We start from the raw sequence: 25,313 nt of genomic DNA, 5'->3' as shown, positions 1-25,313 counted from the left end.
TGTAGCAAGACTGTGTTCAGTTTTAACCCTTTCTTCCATTTTATATTTTTGGGTAAGAATAAGAAGCACTTCATCCGGTAATGTCTTTCATTCCAACATTAGAAAATATTTCTAGAATCTGCATCTGAAATAGCATTTAGATGTATTTATACAGTTTAATGTAGCTCAAATGGCTAATTCATTCAGGAACAAAGCATTTAAAGGTTCAGTAGGAGATCTTTGCTAAATGCTAACTTTAGCCTGATAGCACTGAAAGCGAATATACCACCCTCCCTGCAATCACTGTCCAAAGCTACGCCCCCTGAATGCATAGACATACATAGTAGGTAGCAATGAACATGGTGTTTAAACAGTTGAGAACCGTTGGGCTACATCATGTGTCATTCACCGCCGGCGAGAAAACTTTAAAAGTACTACATTACCAGGGATCGGGTTGTTGATGTTGGTCTGCCATTCTTGCTCTGTCTGCACAGCGTATGTGAACGCGGTGATGATGCATCTTGTCTGTGTGAACCGGGTGTGCAGAGGTATGGAGATAAACGTTGTCAGGCAGGTAGGAAGGCAAATTAAAACATTTGAACCCAGTGTTTTGATTGGACAAACATTTCTTGGTCCTACGCCTTCCACAGAAAATATTAATACAGATAAATATATTTACACCACTTAACTTAATGATTGCTATCGGGATGTGAAGAGACTTTCAACCAGCATAACAAAAAATGTTTCTGAAGACAATAACCTTGTAACGTATTAAAAACTTCACAATCATCGGGAAGAAGGAGACGGGAACCGGCAGACAATCAAAATAAAGTAAAAAACAGTGCAGAAGCCCCTCACAGACAACTGCCGCGCACAAACAAAACCAAAACATAAAATAAATCCCAGGCCTGGTCCTCTCTCGTCCGTCACTGTCGTCGCTCCTGTTTTATATCCTTCCATCTCCTCCGTGGGACTCGAGACCGGTGAGTGGAGCAGGTGTCACTCATTTCTCAATCACTCCACGGCTCTCGGCACCGCCCCTCGCAAGCCGGGGGGTACTCTCGAGACTGCCCTCTACTCCCCCCGCCTTCCTCCGGGGGTAGGACAGAAGAGGCGAGAGAAAAGAAGGAAGGATGAGGAGCGACAGAGACGAGAGAGGGGAGAGAGGAGAAAAAATTATTTTTTCGGTTCCCAGACGCACTGCCGCTCGCCCCTCCACCAGCTGGGTGATCTCCTCCACGGTGCCTGGCGGTGGCACTGGACGGCCCTCGGCGGACGGCACAACACTCCTCCGTCGCCCGGTGGACAGCAACGGCTCCTCTGGTTTGGGCAGCCCGCAGGAGTCCCCCGTTCCCTGCTCCTCCCGATTCCATCTAGGATGGCAGCAGGCTCCGGCCCCCTGGCGAACGGCGCTGACTCCTCCGCTCCCTCACGGACGGCAGCCGCCCCTCCACATCACGGGCGGCCCGCAGCGAGCTCGCCCGTCCCTGGCAACTCACTCCAGCCCACCGCCTCGAGCATCCATGGCGGCACACTTCCTCGCCTGTTCGATGGCACAGCGGAATCACCACAGCAGCGAGGGATCTTCAGCAGCATGTCCCTCCTTCTCCCGGGCTTCGGCACCAATGTAACGCATTAAAAACTTCACAATCATCGGGAAGAAGGAGGCGGGAAGCGGCAGACAATCAAAATTACTTTAATAATAAAATAAAGACAAAACAGCACAAACAAAACCAAAACATAAAATAAATCCCAGGTCCTGGTCCTTCACTGTCGTCGCTCCTGTTTTATATTCTTCCATCTCCTCTGTGGGACTCGAGACCGGTGGGTCGAGCAGGTGTTGCTCATTTCTCGCCCCAAACCCACGGCTCTCGGCCCCGCCCCACTTGTCACAAACCTATTGCACCTTTAATGATTTAACTCTGTTAATGAATCCCTAAATCATTTATTCAACCGATTAGTTCAAAAAGCTGATTCATTCAATAAGTAAACACCGTCCATTGCTGCAAAACAGTGCTGTGATCTTTGTTTGGAACTATTTTCATTGGCAAAAACAAATATTATGTCTAAAACTTAAGTCCCTTATTGCTAATTTAACTGAACTTGTATAACATGATTATTAAATTATTTATGCTGATATTTGTAGAAAAACTGTACTCTTTGTGTGATATAGATTGTTAACTACAACCCAAATTCCGGAAAAGTTGGGACGTTTTTTTAATTTTTATAAAATGAAAACTAAAGGAATTTCAAATCACATGAGCCAATATTTTATTCACAATAGAACATAGATAACATAGCAAATGTTTAAACTGAGAAATTTTACACTTTTATCCACTTAATTAGTTCATTTAAAATGTAATGCCTGCTACAGGTCTCAAAAAAGTTGGCACGGGGGCAACAAATGGCTAAAAAAGCAAGCAGTTTTGAAAAAATTCAACTGGGAGAACATCTAGTAATTAATTAAGTTAATTGATATCAGGTCTGTAACATGATTAGCTATAAAAGCTTTGTCTTAGAGAAGCAGAGTCTCTCAGAAGTAAAGACGGGCAGAGGCTCTCCAATCTGTGAAAGACTGCGTAAAAAAAATGTGGAAAACTTTAAAAACAATGTTCCTCAACGTCAAATTGCAAAGGCTTTGCAAATCTCATCATCTACAGTGCATAACATCATCAAAAGATTCAGAGAAACTGGAGAAATCTTTGTGCGTAAGGGACAAGGCCGGAGACCTTAATTGGATGCCCGTGGTCTTCGGGCTCTCAGACGACACTGCATCACTCATCGGCATGATTGTGTCAATGACATTACTAAATGGGCCCAGGAATACTTTCAGAAACCACTGTCGGTAAACACAATCCTCCGTGCCATCAGCAGATGCCAACTAAAGCTCTATCATGCAAAAAGGAAGCCATATGTGAACATGGTCCAGAAGCGCCGTCGTGTCCTGTGGGCCAAGGCTCATTTAAAATGGACTATTTCAAAGTGGAATAGTGTTTTATGGTCAGACGAGTCCAAATTTGACATTCTTGTTGGAAATCACGGACGCCGTGTCCTCCGGGCTAAAGAGGAGGGAGACCTTCCAGCATGTTATCAGCGTTCAGTTCAAAAGCCAGCATCTCTGATGGTATGGGGGTGCATAAGTGCATACGGTATGGGCAGCTTGCATGTTTTGGAAGGCTCTGTGAATGCTGAAAGGTATATAAAGGTTTTAGAGCAACATATGCTTCCCTCCAAACAACATCTATTTCAGGGAAGGCCTTGTTTATTTCAGCAGGACAATGCAAAACCACATACTGCAGCTATAACAACAGCATGGCTTCGTCGTAGAAGAGTCCGGGTGCTAACCTGGCCTGCCTGCAGTCCAGATCTTTCACCTATAGAGAACATTTGGCGCATCATTAAACGAAAAATACGTCAAAGACGACCACGAACTCTTCAGCAGCTGGAAATCTATGTAAGGCAAGAATGGGACCAAATTCCAACAGCAAAACTCCAGCAACTCATAGCCTCAATGCCCAGACGTCTTCAAACTGTTTTGAAAAGAAAAGGAGATGCTACACCATGGTAAACATGCCCCGTCCCAACTATTTTGAGACCTGTAGCAGAATTCAAAATTGAAATGAGCTCATTTTGTGCATAAAATTGTAAACTTTCTTAGTTTAAACATTTGCTATGTTATCTATGTTTTATTGTGAATAAAATATTGGCTCATGTGATTTGAAAGTCTTTTAGTTTTCATTTTATTAAAATTTAAAAACGTCCCAACTTTTCCGGAATTCGGGTTGTATATTAAATTATATAAATATAAAAAGCATAAAGAAGCATTTTTGCCATCTACAATTTAGAATTACTTAAATTTTGAGTTTTAATAGACCAATAAATCAAGTGCATGCACTCTGTTTCTGTTTGTGTGATTTGGTGATATACTTGATAATGTCAGATCGCACATCATTACAACAACATACTATCGCACACCTCAGACTGGACTTGAATTGGAAAATTAAATCATCCGCAGTTGCGCTTGTTTCTACTTGAGCAAAGGTGTTCTGTCTTGCAGATGCCATACCATTGATTCGTCAAACCTGCTTTCCTGCAGTCCATGTTCTTCTGACTTCTATTTTGTAGTAAGCAACGAATATGCTTCGGGGAAAAAGTTTAAATTTTAATTAGAAGAATGTAGTGGAGTAAAAGCAGAGGCAGACAGTAGTGAAGTATTTTTACTTTACTGAAGTAAATTTAAAAAGTATCTGTAGTTTATCAGAGTGTTTTTCTTTGGAAAACTCCACTTCACTACATTCCAAAGCAATTCCATACTTTTAACTGCACTTCATTTCAGAAATAAAAGTTGTTTGTTTTACCTTTAATACTTAAAGGGTTAGTTCACCCAATAATAAAAATTATGTCATTAATAATTCACCCTCATGTCGTTCCAAACCCGTAAGACCTCCGTTTATCTTCGGAACACAGTTTAAGATATTTTAGATTTAGTCCGAGAGCTTTCTGTCCCTCCATTGAAACTGTGTGCATGGTATACTGTCCATGTCCAGAAAGGTAAGAAAAACATCATCAAAGTAGTCCATGTGACATCAGAGGGTCAGTTAGAATTTTTTGAAGCATCGAAAATACATTTTGGTCCAAAAATAGCAAATACTACGACTTTATCCAGCATTGTCTTCTCTTCCGTGTCTGTTGTGAGAGAGTTCAAAACACTGCAGTTTAGTGATATCCGGTTCGCGAACGAATCACTCGATGTAACCGGATCTTCTTGAACCAGTTCACCAAATCGAACTGAATCGTTTAAAACAGTTCGTGTCTCCAATACGCATTAATCCACAAATGACTTAAGCTGTTAACTTTTTTTAATGTGGCCGACACTCCCTCTGAGTTCAAACAAACCAATATCCCGGAGTTATTCATTTACTCAAACAGCACACTGACTGAACTGCTGTGAAGAGAGAACTGAAGATGAACACAGAGCCGAGACAGACAATGAACGAAAGATCGACTCTTTCTCGAGTCAAGAACTGGTTGCATCGGTTTTCGGATCACCAGTAGTTCTTTCGAACAGTTTGATTCGATAAACCGGTTCAAGAAAACGGTTCACCGGTTCTTTTGCGCTTGACCTAATGACTTCAGTTGCGATGATTGCCCTTGATTCAAGCCTTCGGTTTACCCGCGCTCATAACACTACAGAATCAGTTCAGAGTCAATCACCATAGAATCAGTTCAGTTCAGACGCAACCAGTTCGGTTCAGACGCTCTGTGTGTCGGTCTGCTTCACACTGAATCACACATGCGCAGTATCATCAGCTCCTCAGTTCTCGAATCGGACGCGTCTGAGAGAAACGGTTCTTGACTCGTGAACGAGTCAATGTTTTGTTCGTTATCTGGCTCGGTTCGGTGTTCATCTTCAGTTCTCTCTTCACAGCAGTTCAGTCAGTGTACTGTTTGAGTAAAACAGAGAGCAGTATGTCTTTTATAACCTACCCTGAGCACGGCGTAAATAAATAATTTCTAAATTAGCCGGTTAGTTTTGGTAAAATATAATATAATGTAAATGGTAAATAAAAACGGATTGATTTTTCCCTAATAAAACTTTTATTTCAGTGCATTAATTTATCGTTTAATGTTGATTCTAAATTAAAACGCGTCAGGTGGGACCCCTTGCCCTTCTCTCTCTGTTTACAGGTCTACGTGCTGTGCGTCGTGACGTCACTGACGACCCCACCCCACCTAGGGCATCAGAAGCCGAGTTGTTGCGGTGGGAGCTTTGAGCTCAAATTCACAGGATTGAAGTTGGAAAACGGACCGCAAGGTTCAAAAATAACTCACAACATAAAGAATCCGCAAAGACAGGATGGACGAAGCCGATCAAGGTAGCTGAATTCTTTTGAGAACGTGACATGACATGTCGACACAGATTAGAAATGCAACAAAACTCAACTTTCAGAAGTTAGCTAGCTTGTTTGTTAGCGCAGCCAGCAGCTGGAATAAAAACAGTGGTTGTTCATTTCTTTAATTTTGATTAACATTGGTAATGTGACAGTCAGTCAGGATAGATGTGTGCAGGGATTTTATTCCGGTTAGAGTACTTTTGCATATTATAATTAGTTCGTGTCTATACATACTGTTAAAACTTATGAAAGAACCTGAACCCGAACATAGTCTCTCAGGACTCAGCTGCAAAATATTTTATGTAAGTTATGTATTTATTTTTTAGTCGATAAGAAATGTCTGTAATCATTTATTTAACTTGCTCGCGCTTGACTCTCAGCATCGTTGAACCATATGTTAGCAGTAAACACCTGCTGTTCATGTGCTGCTTCAAATGAAACCTCTCTTTGAGTCCCTCTATTATTTTAGTTTTTTTAAATCGTGCCAATTCCATTAATTTGTTATTTTTTAAGAGTATTCTCTTTTAATGTCTTGCAGATAAACCGTCTATTTTAAGTTATAACCGCGTGTCCTGGAAAGTCTAGAATTTAAATGCAATACAGTTTATGGAACACAAGTTTTGTTTAGTAGTCACAAGTTTGGCAACTTTCTACCTTTTTCCGTTTGTGTGATGTAATTCATATATGAGTTTTAAATCCAGAAATGAGAATTGATGGTGTGGTGATTCGCAGGATCATATGCATCACGCCTTGTCACTATAATGTAAGATTTTGGCAACGTGGTCTATTCCTTCTGATGTGATCTGGTCAGATTGGTTTACTGTACAGCCACTGCATCATTACATAGAGAGCTAAGATTGTATCGTTTTTTTTTTCTTTCTGGAGTGTGCTATTTTTCATGTCATTAGAATGATATTGTTCTTCCACTACCATTGATTAACGTCACATAACACCACCATTTTTAATGAATCTTTTGGAAATATTTTAGGATATATGTATAGAGCGCTAGAGAGCATGTAAAATATTTCCATAATATATTTGCAGTGGTTGCAGGAATGCTGGAGCCTTTTCCAGCTTCTCAGGCCATGCATATTTAAAGTCTATAATACAAAGTGTTTCTCAAATCTAGTTCTTGTTAGGATGATCACAAGTCTATTAATTCTTCTAAAAACAATGTTACATTTTAAAACGTTGCCTTTTTTAACTATATAATTAAGGCCTGGTGGATACAGTCTTTTGGCAGACATTTGTGTTTACGTCTTGGAGAAATACCATTGACGCCACTGAATGTCACACCGTGCTTGTTTTCATAGTCCTTTCTGACCTCCTGACCATCTTATCTTCATTCTGGTCATCTCGTGTCCACCCAGGTCCCTGTTCACTCTCATCCCTCCTGGGCTGCAGTGAGTCGATGAGCAGCCTCCCCTGGAGCCAGAGCCTTCCTGTCTGAATCTTCTGTTCCCTTCCCCTCATCTTTCTCACGCAGGGCTGCCATCTGCTCATTCCTCTTTTCTGCATGCCCATGTCTCTCTGAAGCTGGTGCCCACGGTCCATTGTGTGATCTGACAGGCAGAATGCGGGACAAAATCTAAGATACCATTTGTTTGCTTACTTAGTCTAGGTATACATCTTTTATTATATTACTTTGGATCAAGTGGCAAGAACTGAATTGTCTGATCTGTGGTAATAAGTGATTTAGTTCTATTGCATCAGTGAGTGAGTCATCAATGAGAGACCTTTCACCCATAAGTAACAACGATGGGTGTAGCCTTATGTCCTTGTCTAGTGATGGACAAACCTGTGGATTAGGACATCAGCTCTAACAGTGCGAAATTCAGTATAGGATTTTAACTGTTGCCTCAGCAGTCATTACTTGTTCATGTTTGCTCAGGTAGATCTGCATTCTGCTATCTTTTTGCTGTCATGGCAACACAGGAAAAATAAAAAAGTTGAAAGACTAATAGAACTACAGGGTGGAATGAGGAAGCTTCTATCAAATCCTCTATAGCCATAGTTATTTATGTGAGGATTGCACATTTTGCTTGAATCAGTTTGGTGGACTGTTCAGCAACTCAAGATTAAAAGTTTACATGACTGGCAAAAACCTTAAAGAGAATTATTTTGATCTCATTGGTGGAAATTTTCACTCCTAGTGTGTGTTGGTGCGCTGTAGTGTTTAAATTCCAGTCTGCATGTTATGATAGTTATACTGTTATCTACATACAGGTGCTGGTCATATAATTAGAATATCATCAAAAAGTTGATTTCTCTAATTCCATTCAAAAAGTGAAACTTGTATATTATATTCATTCATTACACACAGACTGATATATTTCAAATGTTTATTTCTTTTAATTTTGATGATTATAACTGACAACTAAGCAAAATCCCAAATTCAGTATTTCAGAAAATTTGTTTATAACCTAAGACCAATACAAAGAAAAGATTTTTAGAAATCTTGGGCAACTGAAAAATATGAACCTGAAAAGTATGATCATGTACAGCACTCAATACTTAGTTGGGGCTTCTTTTGAATAGGGCTGCAACTAACGATTATTTTGATAATCGATTAATCTGTCGATTATTTTTTCGATTAATCGGTTTATGTACTTATATTTTAGTTTTTTTCATTTTTTCCCCAAGTAAATTATTAATAAATGGTCTTTATCATTCAGCATAGATTTAAGAGATTTTAACCATTTTGCACTGTCATATCCTCATCAAAAATATACCTGGAGTTGTTTTATTGTGTTAGTAATTCTTTTGTTGAACTCTTCTGCAATCAGAACACTGACCCATACTCTAGCAAATTTCACAAGGAGATTTCAAATAATGTTTTCACCATGGCAGTCCTTAGAGCTCCTAAAGTAGTTTAACATCCTGAACAAAGCTTATTAAGGAATCTTTCAGAACATATTTTCACGAAGAATAAGGATAAAACAATAAAATTGCAGTGCATTGTATTTTATTATTTACTGGGAAACAGCTTTATAGCTTTTGCTGTGAAATTGTAAACAATCCTTCAAAAAAAGTGCCAATGGCATGAAACCTGAATGGAACTCACAATTTAAAGTAAAATCCATCAGAAGGTTGTCCAGAAAAAAAACAGGACACACACAAAAAACCTGCTGTGTGAAAAAGAGCATTTCAAATATCTACATTTACCTCTCTCATTCAGTCATAATTAGGCTGCACGACTGAATTTTGAACTGGTAAACGACAAACTGATCACAGAACATGTTTGTAAAGCTTTAAATGTTAACTGTTAAAAAGCAATGTTATCAGCTTTTACGACTAAACATTTGCAAACAACATTGTACTGGAGAATCTGCACAAATGAAAGTCTTGGGGGCCGTTCACATATCGCACCTAAAACGCGTCTGAAACCCTTCTTTCCAAAGCGCTCGCGCAGAAGCTCCCCTGAGGCGTCTGCCTTTGCTAAGCAACCTCCTTGCTCTCTCCTTGAAGACGCGGAAAGTTCAGCAAAGGATAAATGGATTTGCAGCTCAAAAAAATCGCTTGCAGTAGCTCTGCTACTAAATTTATTTCAAAATGGAAATCGATATACAACTATGATCAGCTGTTCCTTTCATCTTGACTGAGCTTTTAACGTTGTTACGGGAAAGGATGAAGCTGATTGGTTAGTTCTTGTCACATGACCCGCGGTGCGGTTGCGGCATTCTGAAAAGTTAAAATGTTTTTAACTCGATGCGGTGCGGTGTTGGAAATAACGAACTTGAGCGCGCAAAAGACGCGATATGTGAACGTCCCCTTAAACAGTTCAGTAGTGCAGAGTTTACAGGTTACTCTTCTTTTTTAAAGGCTCAATGTAAAGTACTCCCACATCACGCTGAATGCTGCAGACATAGACATCATATGATGTCTATGGCTGCAGAGACGCTGCTCGGGAAGCACGTGACATAAAACAAGGCCAGCTATTGGCTATTCGCTACTTCTCCTGTTGTACTGGCTGAGTAAAACCTCCGGTGGCTCATTACTGCCACACTTTGGTCACCGCAGATTTGAAATATGCACGAAATGAGCCGCTTACGGCAAATAAAAGTTATTTAGCAACGAATCGATGACTAAATTAGTTGACAACTATTTTAATAATCGATTTTAATCGATTAAATCGATTCGTTGTTTCAGCTCTACTTTTGAAACCAACTTTATGGAGTCGATCAGTCTGTGGCACTGCTCAGGTGTTATGAGAGCCCAAGTTGTTCTGATAGTGGCCTTCAGCTCTTCTTCATTGTTGGATCTGGCATATCACATCTTCCTCTTCCCAATACCCCATAGATTTTCTATGAGGTTAAGATCAGGCGAGTTTGCTGGCCAAATAAGAACAGGGATACCATGGTCCTTAAACCAGGTACTGGTAGTTTTGGCACTGTGTGCAGGTGCTAAGTCCTGTTGGAAAATGAAATCTGCATCTCCATAAAGTTGGTCAGCAGCAGGAAGCATGAAGTGCTCTAAAACTTCTTGGTATACGACTGCGTTGACCTTGGACCTCAAAAAACACAGTGGACCAACACCAGCAGATGACATGGCACCTCAAACCATCACTAGCCGTTTTTCCACTGTCGGGCCAGTGCGAGCCAGTGCTTCAAATGGGCCGGGCAGAGCTAATAGCCTCGGACCTGTAGCACTGAGGCCAAAATAGCGCTGCGTCTCCACTAGAGCTGAAACAACGAATCGATTTAATCGATTAAAATCGATTATTAAAATAGTTGTCAACTAATTTAGTCATCGATTCGTTGCTAAATAATTTATTTGCCGTAAGCGGCTTATTTCGTGCATATTTCAGATCTGCGGTGACCAAAGTGTGGCAGTTATGAGCCACCGGAGGATTTACTCAGCCAGTACAACAGGAGAAGTAGCGAATAGCCAATAGTTGGCCTCATTTTATGTCACGTGCTTCCCGAACGGCGTCTCTGCAGCATTCAGCAGGATGTGGGAGTACTTTATTTTGAGCCTTCAAAAAAGAAGATTAACCTGTAAACTCTGCACTACTGAACTGTTTAAGGGACCGTTCACATATCGCGTCTTTTGCGCGCTCATGTTCGTTATTTCCAATGTAGGCGCGCAGTATGTGCGCTCATAATGGAAGCGACGCGGTCGCGACGCACCCGTTTTTCCAGGCGCGTGCACACCGCATCGAGTTAAAAACATTTCAACTTTTCAGAATGCAGCAACCGCACCGCGGGTCATGTGACAAGAACTAAATATTCAGCTTCATCCTTTCCTGTAACAACGTTAAAAGCTCAGCCAAGATGAAGGAACAGCTGATCATAGCTGTATATGGATTCCCATTTTGAAATAAATTTAGTAGCAGAGCTACTGCAAGCGATTTTTAGAGCTGCAAATCCATTTATCCTTTGCTGAAATTTCCGCGTCTTCAAGGAGAGAGCACGTCATGGTTGCTTAGCAAAGGCAGACGCCCCAGGGGCGCTTCTGCACGAGCGCTTTGGAAAGGAGGAGAAAGCGGTGCGCACAGTCTATGGGTGCGCCTAGCGTTTTAGGCGCGATATGTAAACGGCCCCTAAGCCTTTTATTTGTGCAGATTCTCCAGTACAATGTTGTTTGCAAATGTTTAGTTGTAAAAGCTGATAACATTGCTTTTTAACAGTTAACATTTAAAGCTTTACAAACATGTTCTGTGATCAGTTTGTCGTTTACCAGTTCATAATTCAGTCGTGCAGCCTAATTATGACTGAATGAGAGAGGTAAATGTTTAAAGATATTTGAAATGCACTTTTTTTTCTAAGTATTCACTGCTCTTTTTCACACAGCAGGTTTTTGTGTGTCCGTTTTTTCTGGACAACCTTCTGATGGATTTTACTTTAAATTGTGAGTTCCATTCAGGTTTCATGCCATTGGCACTTTATTCGAAGGATTGTTTACAATTTCACAGCATAAGCTATAAAGCTGTTTCCCAGTAAATAATAAAATACAACGCACTGCAATCTTATTCTGTTTTATCCTTATTCTTCGTGAAAATATGTTCTGAAAGATTCCTTAATAAGCTTTGTTCGGGATGTTAAACTACTTTAGGAGCTCTAAGGACTGCCATGGTGAAAACATTATTTGAAATCTCCTTGTGAAATTTGATAGAGTATGGGTCAGTGTTTTGATTGCAGAAGAGTTTGACAAGGGATCACTAACACATAATAAAACAACTCCAGGTATATTTGTGATGAGGATATGACAATGCAAAATTATTAAAATCTCTTAAAAATCTATGCTGAATGATAAAGACCCTTTATTAATACATTTACATTTAATCATTTAGCAGACGCTTTTATCCAAAGCGACTTACAAATGAGAACAATAGTAGCAGTCAGGTCAACAAGAGAACAACAACAGTGTACAAGTGCCATGACAAGTCTCAGTTAGTCTAGTATAGAACGCATAGGTAGGTTTTTTTTTTTTTTAATAAAAAGACAAGAAAAGGAAAAGTGTTAGTTGGTTAAGTGCAGGCGAAAAAGATGAGTCTTTAGCTGTTTCTTGAAAATGAGTAAAGACTCAGCTGTACGAATTGAGATTGGGAGGTCATTCCACCAGCTGGGCACAGTCCAGGAAAAGGTCCTTGAGAGTGATTTTGAACTTCTTTGGGATGGTACCACAAGGCGTCGATCACTTGCAGAGCACAAACTTCTGGAGGGCAAATAAGATTTAACCAATGAGTTTAGGTAAGTTGGTGCCGTGCCAGTGGTCGTCTTGTAGGCTAGCATCAGTACCTTGAATTTGATGCGAGCAGCTACTGGTAGCCAGTGTAACCTGATGAGGAGCAGAGTAACGTGAGCTTTTTTTGGCTTATTGAAGACAACCCTCGCTGCTGCATTCTGGATCAATTGCAGGGGCTTGACAGTACATGCAGGAAGGCCCGCCAGGAGAGCATTACAATAGTCCAGTCTGGAGAGAACAAGAGCCTGGACAAGAAGTTGGGTTGCTTGCTCTGACAGGAAGGGTCTAATCTTCCTAATGTTGTATAAGGCAAACCTGCAGGACCGGGTAGTTGTAGCAATGTGGTCTGTGAAGCTTAACTGATGATCCATCACAACTCCTAGGTTTCTAGCTGTCCTCGAAGGAGTAATGGTTGATGAGCCCAGCTGTATAGAGAAGTTCTGATGAAGCAATGGGTTAACCCTTTGGAGTCGATTAACGCATATACGCGTTTTGAGTCATTTTCTCCTGATAACCCCGAAAAGAACTTAAATTACACTTTCAGTTTTAATCGTACAGATAAGAGCAATACATCAATCGAATCTGTAAAGGGTCTACTTTTTTTTGGATACAGACATAATAACAACAAAACTTTGTGCACTTATAAAATAAAGATAACAAACAAGGTGCGCTGTCTGCAGCCTTTGTCTGCGCTGATCTTCTTTTACAAACACGTCATTTAAATGAACTGTAACTCCGTGAATACTCAACGAAAATACATGAGAGAGATATCTATAGAAAGCTTGACATGTCTATTTTTAAACTAAACAAGTGCCACCGAAAACAGATATTCTGTGATAAAGTAATCCATATGAAAACAACGCGATGTCTGTTTTTCATGTCTCCCTTCATTATATCTAATGTGACCACGCCCCCGCGCCGAACGCGCTATTCAGATTCAAACTGAAGCGCGCGGCTTGAATACGCCCATAACAGAAGAAAAAGCAGCGAGACTGTTCAAGTTTTTTTTATTTTACTGTTTGCTTCGCGATGAGAGGAATAACACATAATTCACCCCAAAAAGATGTGATGTGGTTGAGGATTTGAGAAATGGATTTCCTCAGAAAAAAAGAATGAAGCACTTTATTCAGCAGAGATCATAAACATGAGTAAGTCTCTTTTTATTTATTTATATACTTGTACTAGTTTTCACATAACGTGTAAACATTTTACTAGTTAGACTTTTTCCAAATTATAATTCCTGACTAAATGTATAATCAAGTGAAACATTATGAAGTTTCAATAACAATATACAACACTATACCCTTCGAAAGCTTGATGTAAATAATATAAATGTAACAAATAGATAACTGTAACAAATGTAAAAACAATGCTTTTCTTTCCATTTATTCCCCCTAAAAACCCAGAAAAATATTCTCAGCTCTTTTCAACATTAATAATAATGATGATAATAATAACAACAAACGTTTTTTTTTTTTTTTTTTGTAGAAAATAAGATTGTTAAAAGGATTTCTGAAGGATTGTGTGACTGGAGTAAGCATGCCAAACAATTTGTTTGAAAGTCAGCTTTGATTGTTTCTAATAAACTGTTTAACTGCTCCCCCAAGTGGATATTAAATTATGTTGTGGGATAATTAAATATATTCTTAATAAACTACAAACATAAAATTATATAGATTTATTTTGTTCTCACATTCTCTCTTGTAACTCCTCACTCACAGTGGCACAGATGACTGAATGGCTCATTATGCAGCTCATTATGCGGCCCTTTGTCTTCTCAGGTGTAAATCACAATGATATTCATGGTAGTTGACGCCTACTCGCATATGACTTTTACCAACAAAAAGTGTCTTAGAAAATTTAAATCAATATATTGTTTTCTGTGAGTGAGTAAACAAGATGATTTTCACATCATTTAGAAAGAAAAATTCTAGGCTACAAGCTCCAGTTCTCAAAAATCCCGGGAACCATTGTTCTTTGTGTTTTTTTGCCTTATTCAAGCGTTTTAACATTTTTAGTTTTTCACTAACCACGCATAATATTTTTTTTCTCAAAAACACAATCATGTACATACATGCATTTCACATATTATTACAGCCCATTTTGTGCTGATTACAGTGAGATTAGTCTTTACCCATTTAGATATTTATAAGAAACTGAAAAAAGCACAAATGTCAAGGCATGACAAAACTTCTCCAGGCCCCAAAAATACCCTTAGACTCCAGAGGGTTAACTGGAATCACCAGGAGTTCTGTCTTCGTAAGGTTAAGCTGAAGGTGATGGTCATTCATCCAGCTAGAGATGTCACTCAGACAGGCTGAAATGCGAGCAGCTACCGTCGGGTCATCTGGTTGGAATGAGAGGTAGAGTTGGGTGTCATCAGCGTAGCAGTGATAAGAAAAGCCATGCTTCTGAATGACAGATCCTAATGATGTCATGTAGATTGAGAAGAGAAGTGGTCCAAGTACTGAGCCTTGAGGAACCCTAGTAGCAAGGTGGTGTGACTTTGAAACATCACCCCTCCAAGACACACTGAAGGATCTGTCAGAGAGGTAGGACTTAACCCACAGGAGTGCTGTTCCAGAGATGCCCATCTTTCTGAGGGTGGACAGGAGAATCTGGTGATTAACAGTGTCAAAAGCAGCAGAAAGGTCCAGTAAGATGAGTACCGAGGATTTTGAAGCTGCTCTTGCTAGTCGCAGGGCTTCAGTAACCGAGAGCAGAGCAGTCTCAGTTGAGTGGCCACTTTTGAAGCCAGATTGGTTGCTGTCCAGGAGGTTGTTCTGTACAAGGAACATAGAAAACTGGTTGAACACCGCTCGCTCAAGTGTCTTTGCAATGAATGGAAGAAGGGATACCGGTCTGTAGTTTTCAAGAAGCGCTGGATTTAGAGATGGTTTCTTGAGCAGTGGGCTTACCCGAGCCTGCTTGAATGCTGAGGGAAATGTTCCAGAGTGAAGAGAGGAGTTGATAACGTGAGTAAGCGAAGGTATGACTGAAGAAGAGATCGCTTGAAGGAGGTGAGTGGGGATCGGATCAAGTGGACAAGTAGTAGGATGATTGGACAGGAGAAGTTCGGAGACGTCCATCTCTGAGAGTGGGGAGAACAAGGAGAAAGAGTGTGCATCGGTCATTGTGAAGTTGTCCTCAGTCTGCGGTGTGGAGAATTGGCCGCTGATGGATCTCGTCTTATTTGTGAAGAAAACTGCAAAGTCGTCCGCTGTAAGAGTCGATGGAGGAGGTGGTGGCGGCGGATTAAGAAGAGAAGAGAAAGTCTTGAAGAGTGTCCGAGCGTCACAACAGCTGTTAATTTTGTTGTGGTAGTAGGATGTTTTAGCCGTGAAGACATTTGCAGAGAAGGAAGAGAGGAGAGACTGATACACACTGAGGTCTGTAGAGTTTCTTGATTTCTGCCATTTCCTCTCTGCAGCCCTGAGTTTAGAGCGATGTTCACGGAGAACCTCAGACAGCCAGGGGGCAGATGGGGCAGTGCGTGCTGGTCTAGATAACAGTGGGCAAAAGTTGTCCAAGCAAGATGTTAAAGTGGAGCAAAGAGTGTCCGTAGCGCTGTTTGTGTCCAGAGCAGAGAACTGAGAGAGTGCAGGAAGCGAGGATGAAACCACAGAAGATAGTAGAGATGGAGAGAGTGAGCGTAGGTTCCGTCGAAAGGTGACCTGCGTTGGAGTGTGAGGCACTTCAGGAGTAAGTGCTAGGTTAGCAGTAATGAGGAAGTGGTCTGAGGTGTGCAGTGGAGTAACTGAAGAGTTGTCCACAGAGCAACAGCGCGTGTAGATGAGGTCCAGTTGGTTGCCTGATTTGTGAGTCGCTGTAGTAGACACTAGCTTGAGATCAAATGAGGCGAGCAGAGTTTTGAAGTCAGCAGCCTGGGGTTTATCTAGGTGGATGTTGAAGTCACCAAGCAGTACCAGAGGAGTACCATCTTCAGGAAAGTTTGATAGCAGCACATCCAACTCCTCCAAGAAGTTTCCCAATTGACCTGGGGGACGATAAATGACCACAAAGTGGATTTTAACAGGGTGGGTTACAGTAATGGCATGTGATTCAAATGAACCAGTACCTGTAGGTGATGGCTGAAGATCAAATTTCCATTCTTTTGATATAAGGAGACCTGTCCCTCCACCCCTCCCAGTGGTACGAGGAGTGTGGGAACAAGTGAAATTAGTGGAGAGGGCTGCAGGGGTGGCAGTATCTTCAGGTTTGATCCAAGTCTCTGTCAGTGCCATGAGGTTGAGACCGGAATGAGTAGCAAGAGAAGAAATGAAGTCTGCTTTGTTAACTGCAGACTGGCAGTTCCAGAGACCAACTGGAATAGAGAGCGTAGTAGTAGAGGTCAGAGGGACAGGCCGTAGGTTTGTCAGACAGGCCTTCCTGCGACGTCCATAGCGTGCTCTCCGAGTGTTAGTAGTGATAGTAGAGATCTGAAAGCACATAGTGACTACAAGTGTAAGATATTTGAGAACAAGGTATACAAAAAGTAACGAAAGAGGAGAAAAGCAATACTCAAGTGCCCAGTCGGTGTCCTTGCTCGGTGGAGTCGCGCAGGTAGAGTCGATCGTCTTTACACTCGTCCGTCTTCACACGAGGGCTGCCGCGACCGCTGCCGCGGTGAAACTTAGCGCTTTTGTATTAGCCTGATTACCTGTGATTGAAGTCAGCTGGCCACGCCTCACTATATAGCAGATCGAAACCAGGCAGTCCTGCGATAGGCAAACGCAAAACCAAGCGCCACTTTCAGCACGTATTAACCAGGGTAAGACACACACAATTTAAACCAAAAACTTTCCTAGCAATGACGATCACACACTAGTCTGATGAGAAAACAAGGCAAAACACTCACAAGCTGCTGTCCTTCTCTGTAGCTCGACTGTTTCTTCTGACAAGTGCTTTCTAAACAGCTAATTAAGTACTTTCACTGGCTTTGGCCACGCCTCACTATTTAGCAGATCGAAACCAGGCAGTCCCGTGATAGGCAAACACAAAACCAAGCGCCACTTTCAGCACGTATTAACCAGGGTAAGACACACACAATTTAAACCAAAAACTTTCCTAGCAATGACTATCACACACTAGTCTGATGAGAAAACAAGGCAAAACACTCACAAGCTGCTGTCCTTCTCTGTAGCTCGACTGTTTCTAATTTACTTTGGGGGAAAAATGGAAAAAACTAAAATATAAGTACATAAACCGACTAATCGATTAATCGTAAAAATAATCGACAGATTAATCGATTATCAAAATAATCGTTAGTTGCAGCCCTAGTTTCCACAGTCGGTCCTGAAGCTCTGCTGCGCTTCACTAAAACCCGACCTTTACATGCCCCTCTAGAACAACGTCACACAATCCCATAATTTCACCAAACATAGAGAAGTTATCAGAAAACTAATAAGAAAGAAATCACTGGAACTAGGGGTGGGCGATATGTAAAAAATATCATATCACGATTTTTTCTGGGTATATCACGATTTACGATTTTTATCCCGATTCTTTTTCAAGTTTGTTTTTTAAGACTATTTTGCAAATTACAAAGGTACAATACAACCAAACTAATGTCCCCATATAAAAAATATACTCTTACCATGTATGTTTAAGAATATTTTAATCAAGTGAAGATTTAATGCAAGTGCTATTCTGCAAAGAAAGAACATTCAACAAGACTTGCATTACAATTACTGTACCATCAAAATGAACATTTGTTTAACAAATCTAACAAATCTTAGTTTAACAAGTCTTACAAATCAGATAGCTTATTAGACATAGATCCTCAGCAACACCTTCAAAAATGTAAATGGCTTTTTTTTTTTTTTTTTTTTTTACAAAGTTAAATAAAGTTTAAATAAAAATATTAACTGTCAATGCAAGTGCACAGACTTTAGCATAACTCCCAAAATAAACATTGGCTTAGAAAAAAAAATAAACATACAAACTGTAAACAACCTTTTGTACTCTAAGTACCATAGATTTTTGTGCAACATGTTTCAAAAACAAAACAAATTAAATAAAGATACAAAAATATTTCCTGACCTCATTCCTGAGTCTTGTAAACTTAGCAGCTTTGGAACATATACATTTCTGAAGATTACAAAGTATGACAAATCACAATCACAAATTCTTAGAAAGGAAGACCAGCTGATTCACTTTCTCAGGCTTAAGAGATGCCCTTTGGCAGGTGACGATATTGCCACCAGTGCTGAAAGCCCTTTCTGAGAGAGCACTTGTGGCTGGAATGCAGAGATACTTTCTAGCAAGCTGGCTAATTCTGGGAAAGTTTGCCTCATGGACTTTCCACCATTCCAGCGGATCCACCTCACTTTCTGCATTTGGCATTGACAAGTATCCCTTCAATTCTCCTTCTATTGCCTCTTTCACTGATGAGGAAACTGATGTGGTTGCAGATGCACTTGCAACACCGAAGGCTTTTAAAAAGCTGGAAAGTGATTTCTTTGCTTTCTTGGGTGGTGTCTGATCCTCATCAAGGATTTGTGATGTGGAGGCTGAGGTACTAGATGTGGGCTGCTGATCTGATATTGGATCCTGTATGTGTATGGTCATCAAAGACTCTAGCTCAGCCACAGCTCTGGTTTGTATTCCCTCTACCTTGTCTTTGGCAATGAATTGTGTTTTGAATCTGGGATCGAAAAGCGAAGCCATATCCAGCAGGTCATCAGTGGTGGGGTCCTGATATTTGTCAGTGAGGTAATTGAGAATGGTTGTCTTCATTGTTTTTGTTAGTTCAGTGTCTTCATCATTCAGGCTCAAAATGTTGACTTTCAACATGTGAAGCACTGGCTTGACATAAGATACACTCACATAGTCCTCACCTGAGAGTGCATCAGTAAAGTCTCTCAGTGGACTCAGTGCCTTTTTCACAGACTCCATCACGTCAACATCTTGCCATGATGGGACCAAATGCCTTACCTTCTTGTCTGCCTCCAGGACCTGAGAAATCGCCTTTTCCTGGTCAAGCACTCACTCAATCATGCTGAGCCTCGAACCCCAGCGCGTTGGGGACTCAGTGATGAGCTTCTGTTGAGGTAGCTTTAGCTCAGCTTGAGCATTGCTTAGTTTCCTCTTTTTCTTCCAGCTGAAGGAGAATGTGCTGACAACTTTCTTGCAGACAGATGTTGCACGTTCAACACGAGGGTCTTTGACACTTTTTTCTAAAAAAAAAAAAAAAGAACAATGTATCAATTAGATTTAACCAAATGCACAACACAATGTAAAAATGTATATAAAATGTTTAAATGTATATATAACATTTCATTTACAAAACATTTACTCATGCCAGTGCAATTATTATAGCAAACTAATCTCATGATTTTACTATGTTCAAAGTTCTTAATGTAATTTGCAATGATTTATTATAATAGCTATAATAGATTTATTATAATAGCTATAATAATAATATAATCACTTGAATATCGGAGACCATTATTATTTTTAGTTGCACTTACCGATGGCTAGGTGGAGTCTGTGCCCAAAACACTGCAGACGAGTCGTCATACAGGTCATGTTTGCTTCTTTCAGTCCCCAACATTCAAGCGCGTCCCTAAGACCTTGCGCTATGAGCTCGCCTGTGTGGTCTTGTGGAAAATATGTTGTTTCTAGACACGCACTGCACAACTTCCACTCATGAATAAAGTGAATCGTCAGACTTAAATACGGCTCTGACGTACGGCTAGACCATAAATCAGCCGTTGTAGCAAAAAACTTTAGGCTACGTTTTGAATTTTATTTTGAATCTTGCTGCGGCACTCTGAATAAAGCTGTGGAATGGCAGTGGAGGAAAAATATTTGCGACTGGGTATTTCGTAACGTGGATCTACGACTTTGAACAGTCTTTTAAAGCCCTCATTTTCCACAGTCTTTATAGGAATCATGTCTTTGGTCAGGTAAAATGTCACGGCATCAGTTACGTCTTTCCAGCGCTTGCTCGTCCTCTCATACGGAGTTCCTTTCTGATATATTTCTTTCGTTAGAGTTGTTTGTTTAAGCCTTGTTGTTTCTGGCTGCTTGGTTGTACCTGGTGATGTACTCGCGTGGGGTCCTTTTAAAATTAGACTCTCTGCATATTCTTTCGGGTGCTTTCTCTTAAGGTGGTTAAAAAGGTTAGTTGTGTTGCTATCCGTCGTGCGAATCTTATCATTGCAACATTTGCAAATAACTGTTGTTTGCGCTGTGTCTGTTAGCAAAAATCCGAACCATTTCCATATTACAGAAGTTGCATTTTTTTTAGGAACCAACTCCTCCGTGTTTCCCTCCATTGTCACGGACTCCGTCACTTAATCTCACTGAATTTATGAGCAACATATACGAGATTGTTAACCTGGCGCCGTCTATCGAACTGCTAAGGATATAACGTGTTGTGCACTACATATGGCGATACAACGATTTTTCTGAAAAAGTGGATCGTGCAGTAATTTTGTACGTTTTTTACTATAAGTGATACATTAAGAAAAATGAATTAATTTATCAGGCTTGAAAATTTGTCCCAGAAATGTATTTATATTTTATTTATTTATTTTTATCACTGAAGCATTATGAAAATGGCCTGCTTATTCAGTCGAGACTGTTTCTGTGTATTTGTAGTCACATACATCACATTTAGAATTAATGATAATTTCTCTATTTTTATAAAAGCTCCCAAACAAAAAACATTATTATATTTTTATGATAGGCTACGTGGAACTAAACTCTCGAGACTAGACTTATGACAGATAAAATGTTACTAAATGAATACACGATTGTGATGGAGAATAAGAAGCTGACGTCTGATTTCTTCAACCGGTCATGTTTACCATTGGCCCGAGGAAGCCCTGACGAGGCACGACAAAGCCCCGAAAGTAACAGTGGAAACGTAACTAGCCCTAGAACACACTAGCACGCCCAGTTTAAGCTCGGCAGTCGAAACGCGGCTACTGACTGCGGAAACACTGGACCTCAAGCAACGTGGATTGTGTGCCAGTCCTCTCTTCCTCCGGACTCTAGGACCCTGATTTCCAAAGGAAATGCAAAATGTACTTTCATCAGAGAACATAACTTCGGACCACTCAGCAGCAGTCCAGTCCTTTTTGTCTTTAGCCCAGGCGAGACACTTCTGACGCTGTTTGTTGTTCAAGAGTGGCTTGACACAAGGAATGCCACAACTGAAACCCATGTCTTGCATACTCTTTGTGAATCTCCCCCACATTTTTGAATGGGTTTTGTTTCACAATCCTCACCAGGGTGTGGTTATCCCTATTGCTTGTACACTTTTTTTTCTACCACACCTTTTCCTTCCCTTCACCTCTCTATTAATGTGCTTGAACACAGAGCTTTGTGAACAGCCAGCCTCTTTTGCAATGACCTTTTGTTCTTGCCCTTCTTGTGCAAGGTGTCACTGGTCGTCTTTTGGTCAAGTCAGCAGTCTTCCCCATGATTGTGTAGCCTACAGAACTAGACTGAGAGACCATTTAAAAGACTTTGCAGGTGTTTTGAGTTAATTAGCTGATTAGAGTGAATATTCTAATTTTCTGAGATACTGATTTGGGATTTTCCTTAGTTGTCAGTTATAATCATCAAAATTAAACGAAATAAACATTTGAAATATATCAGTCTGTGTGTAATGGCCGTGTGCTCACATAACATATATTACACTACCACAGTCATCCATTATACACTGAACAAAATTATAAACGCAACACTTTTGTTTTTTTCCCCCATTTGTCACGAGCTAAACTCTAAGATCTAAGATTTTTTCTATGTACACAAAAGGCCTATTTCCCCCAAATATTGTTCATAAATCTGTCTAAATCTTTGTTAGTGAGCACTTCTCCTTTGCAAAGATAATCCATTCACCTCACAGGTGTGGCATATCAAGATGCTGAATAGACAGCATGATTATTGCATAGGTGTGCCTCAGGCTGGCCACAATAAAAGGCCACTCTAAAATGTGCCGTTTTTTTACACAGCACAATGCCGCAGATATCGCAAGTTTTGAATGAGCAAGAAATTGGCATGCTGACTGCAGGAATGTCAACCAGAGCTGTTGCCCATGAATTGAACGTTCATTTCTCTACCATAAGCCGTCTCCAAAGGCGTTTCAGAGAATTTGGCAGTACATCCAACTGGCCTCACAACCGGACCACGTGTAACCATAGCAGCCCAGGACCTCCACATTAAGGATGTCCGCGATTAATCTATGATCGATTAATTTTTAATAAGAGATGCAATCGATTAAAGCTGTTGATGGTCGGTTAACCGATTTAATGTTGGGTTGTGTGCGGCTGTGTGATGGTGACGGTATATAAACACATCATCATTCAATCACAATGTACAAATTAAGCTTTTAATGTGATTCAAACTTTAAAAGTACATTAAAATAGAAACAACACAAAACATGGATCTTCAACATGGAAAGCAATAGATAATTGTTTCATATCGTGCACTTTGCAGGGCTGTGAGACACAGGACAGAAAGGCTATCCTGCAACTTGTTAATTGGTTCCTATGACTTATTAATTTGTGGCAACTGTCTATGTTTAATTAATTTTGTTCCCTAAATAACCCATGATTTAACTGAAATAAGAGGACAAATTAATAAATCGAACTAATTCTTAATTCATTAAATCTTTAAGGGTGCTCTAAGTGATATCACACATTTTTTAGGGCAAAACATTTTTTGTCACATCCAGCAAACATCTCCTCACTATCCGCTAGCTGCTTGTCCCCTGAGCACACTGTAAAAAAAAACGGGGTCTCTCTAGACACCACAGGCTCCACAAACAACAAGAAAAACAAACTGGGCTCACCCGCACCACAAAACATAACAAACTGTTCCAGCCAATAACCGACAAGAAAGATTTGGGGGTGGGGTTTGGGGGGTTAGTGCACGGATGAGGAGGAGGGAGGATCTAGCTAGCCTCCGTTTTGTTTGACAACAATTTTAATGTCAACAAGAAGTTGACAAGACTCCCGGCATCACTTAGAGCACCTTTAATTTCCCTTCTCATGTTTACCAGAGTAAGAGAGTGATTTAAAAGTGAAAGATAATAAAATAAACCTGTGAAATTAGATGGTTAGACTGTGAAGATTTAGGAAAAGAAACAATGCCTAAATGTTATTGAATTTGTGGAAATTCGTGACCAACCAGCAAACCAGAACAAAGTCACAGAAATTAAGACTATAGGCTCAAACGGCATCCAGAGCCATGGTCGTGATCTAACATTTTCCAGTTAACATATTATTCCTCTAATAAACAAAGAGTTTATACCACACTTGTCATAATCAGAGCTTTAAATTTGTAAATAAATAATTGCTGAATTCAAAACAGAAATCAATAGGCACTGTGACAGACACTGACAATACGTTTTCCCGGAGCATTTCAATGATGTCACTAAACGGTGACGCCACAACAAGCATCGTTCACAAGTTTCTGCATGGACCTAACTAGGACACAGGTTCTCAAGCCCTAGGACAAAATGGGATGCTTTAAGGAATATGTATAGCCTGTATAAGTAATAGGCCTAACATATATATATATTTTTTTTTAATATGCAAAATATATCTGACTTAATTAAGATAACGGATTAAAAAAACAGAAACGGGCTGAAACGGTTAGTTGACATTATCAACAACAAAAAATTGTCGACAAATCTTTTTGTTGTCGAGTAGTCATTTTATGTCATATGACCTAATGTAAGAGCCTGCAAACGCGGTTTGACCAGTGTGGTGCTGTAGCATGAGACTGTAAATCAGCTCTCCTGATGCAATTCAAGAGAAGATGTCAAACAGCATTCAGAGTGAAGGCAACCTGAGGCTGCTGAGCGGCATTTGGATTAATATGTAAATATATACTATGTGCTTACCTCTCAATAACAAAATAAACACATCAAAAACTGACAGCAGTGAGAAGGCAGCAGTTTAAAATGCATCTGATTACAGAGATGTGGATGTTTGCACGAGCTCTATACAGTCCTCCAGTAAAGTCCACTCACATCACATTTATTTATTTAATACTTTAGTACTATAGATAGCCTTATGCCGCATTCCAGGTAACCCGTGTTTTTCCTTATGCACGCGAAAGTGCACTGGAACAGCAGTCAAACCCGTGAATTCCCACCCGTGAACTCGTACTAGATTGATTTACTGCCAGTTCCGAGCTCTGACGTCACACAGCACGCAAAACAATGATGGCAGCCCCTACGGATAATATTGCGTATGGATGCAGTGTTTATGCAAGTGGTACACTTTGAAAAAACGATTTAAGACAATATAACATTGCAGTAAAATGAATAATCTAGCTACAATTCCTTGCACTCAGGAAGTTTGGCGTGACTTGCCTAGAACGCTACAAAGTCATGAGTCGTGGTTTGAAGTCGTGACTTACAGGCTCAAAAACCTGCCTGGAACACAGCATTAAGTCAAGCAGCTTTACAGTGTTATTAAACATAAAAAACCAGAGTCAGTGTTGCTTTCAGTTAGAGTTACAAATTGATTTCCTGCTATAAAGCAGCTCTCCAGTGTGAAGTTAGCTAATGATAAAAATCTTTTTTATTAGTGGGGAAAACATTTATTTAAATAAAACATTTAATTAAAGGTATAGTTTGGTTTGCAGTAGGGCTGGGATAAACGATTATTTTTTAAACGATTAATCTAGCGATTATTTTTCGATGCATTGATTAATCTAACGATAAATTTTTTCAGACCGATTTGATTTCGATTATCTCCCCATTAATTGACTACTAACAATTTATAC

General features: G+C 40.2%; 1 protein-coding gene across 1 annotated transcript in view; it reads left to right on the top strand.

Moving 5' to 3' along the window:
• Positions 1–5,708: 5,708 nt before the first annotated feature.
• Positions 5,709–25,313, top strand: part of LOC132104363 (tumor protein D52-like) — a 41,735-nt gene continuing 22,130 nt past the window's right edge. Inside the window, exon 1 of the mRNA XM_059509793.1 lies at positions 5,709–5,855. Coding sequence (XP_059365776.1) covers positions 5,837–5,855 — 19 coding nt within the window. The 5' untranslated portion in view covers positions 5,709–5,836. The remainder of the gene's footprint in view (positions 5,856–25,313) is intronic.

The sequence above is a fragment of the Carassius carassius genome, chromosome 25 (genome assembly GCF_963082965.1).
Source record: "Carassius carassius chromosome 25, fCarCar2.1, whole genome shotgun sequence".
NCBI classification, from domain to species: Eukaryota; Metazoa; Chordata; class Actinopteri; order Cypriniformes; family Cyprinidae; genus Carassius; species Carassius carassius.
The sequence above is the reverse complement of the archived record's forward strand: the minus strand, read 5'-3'. Positions and strand labels throughout refer to the sequence as shown.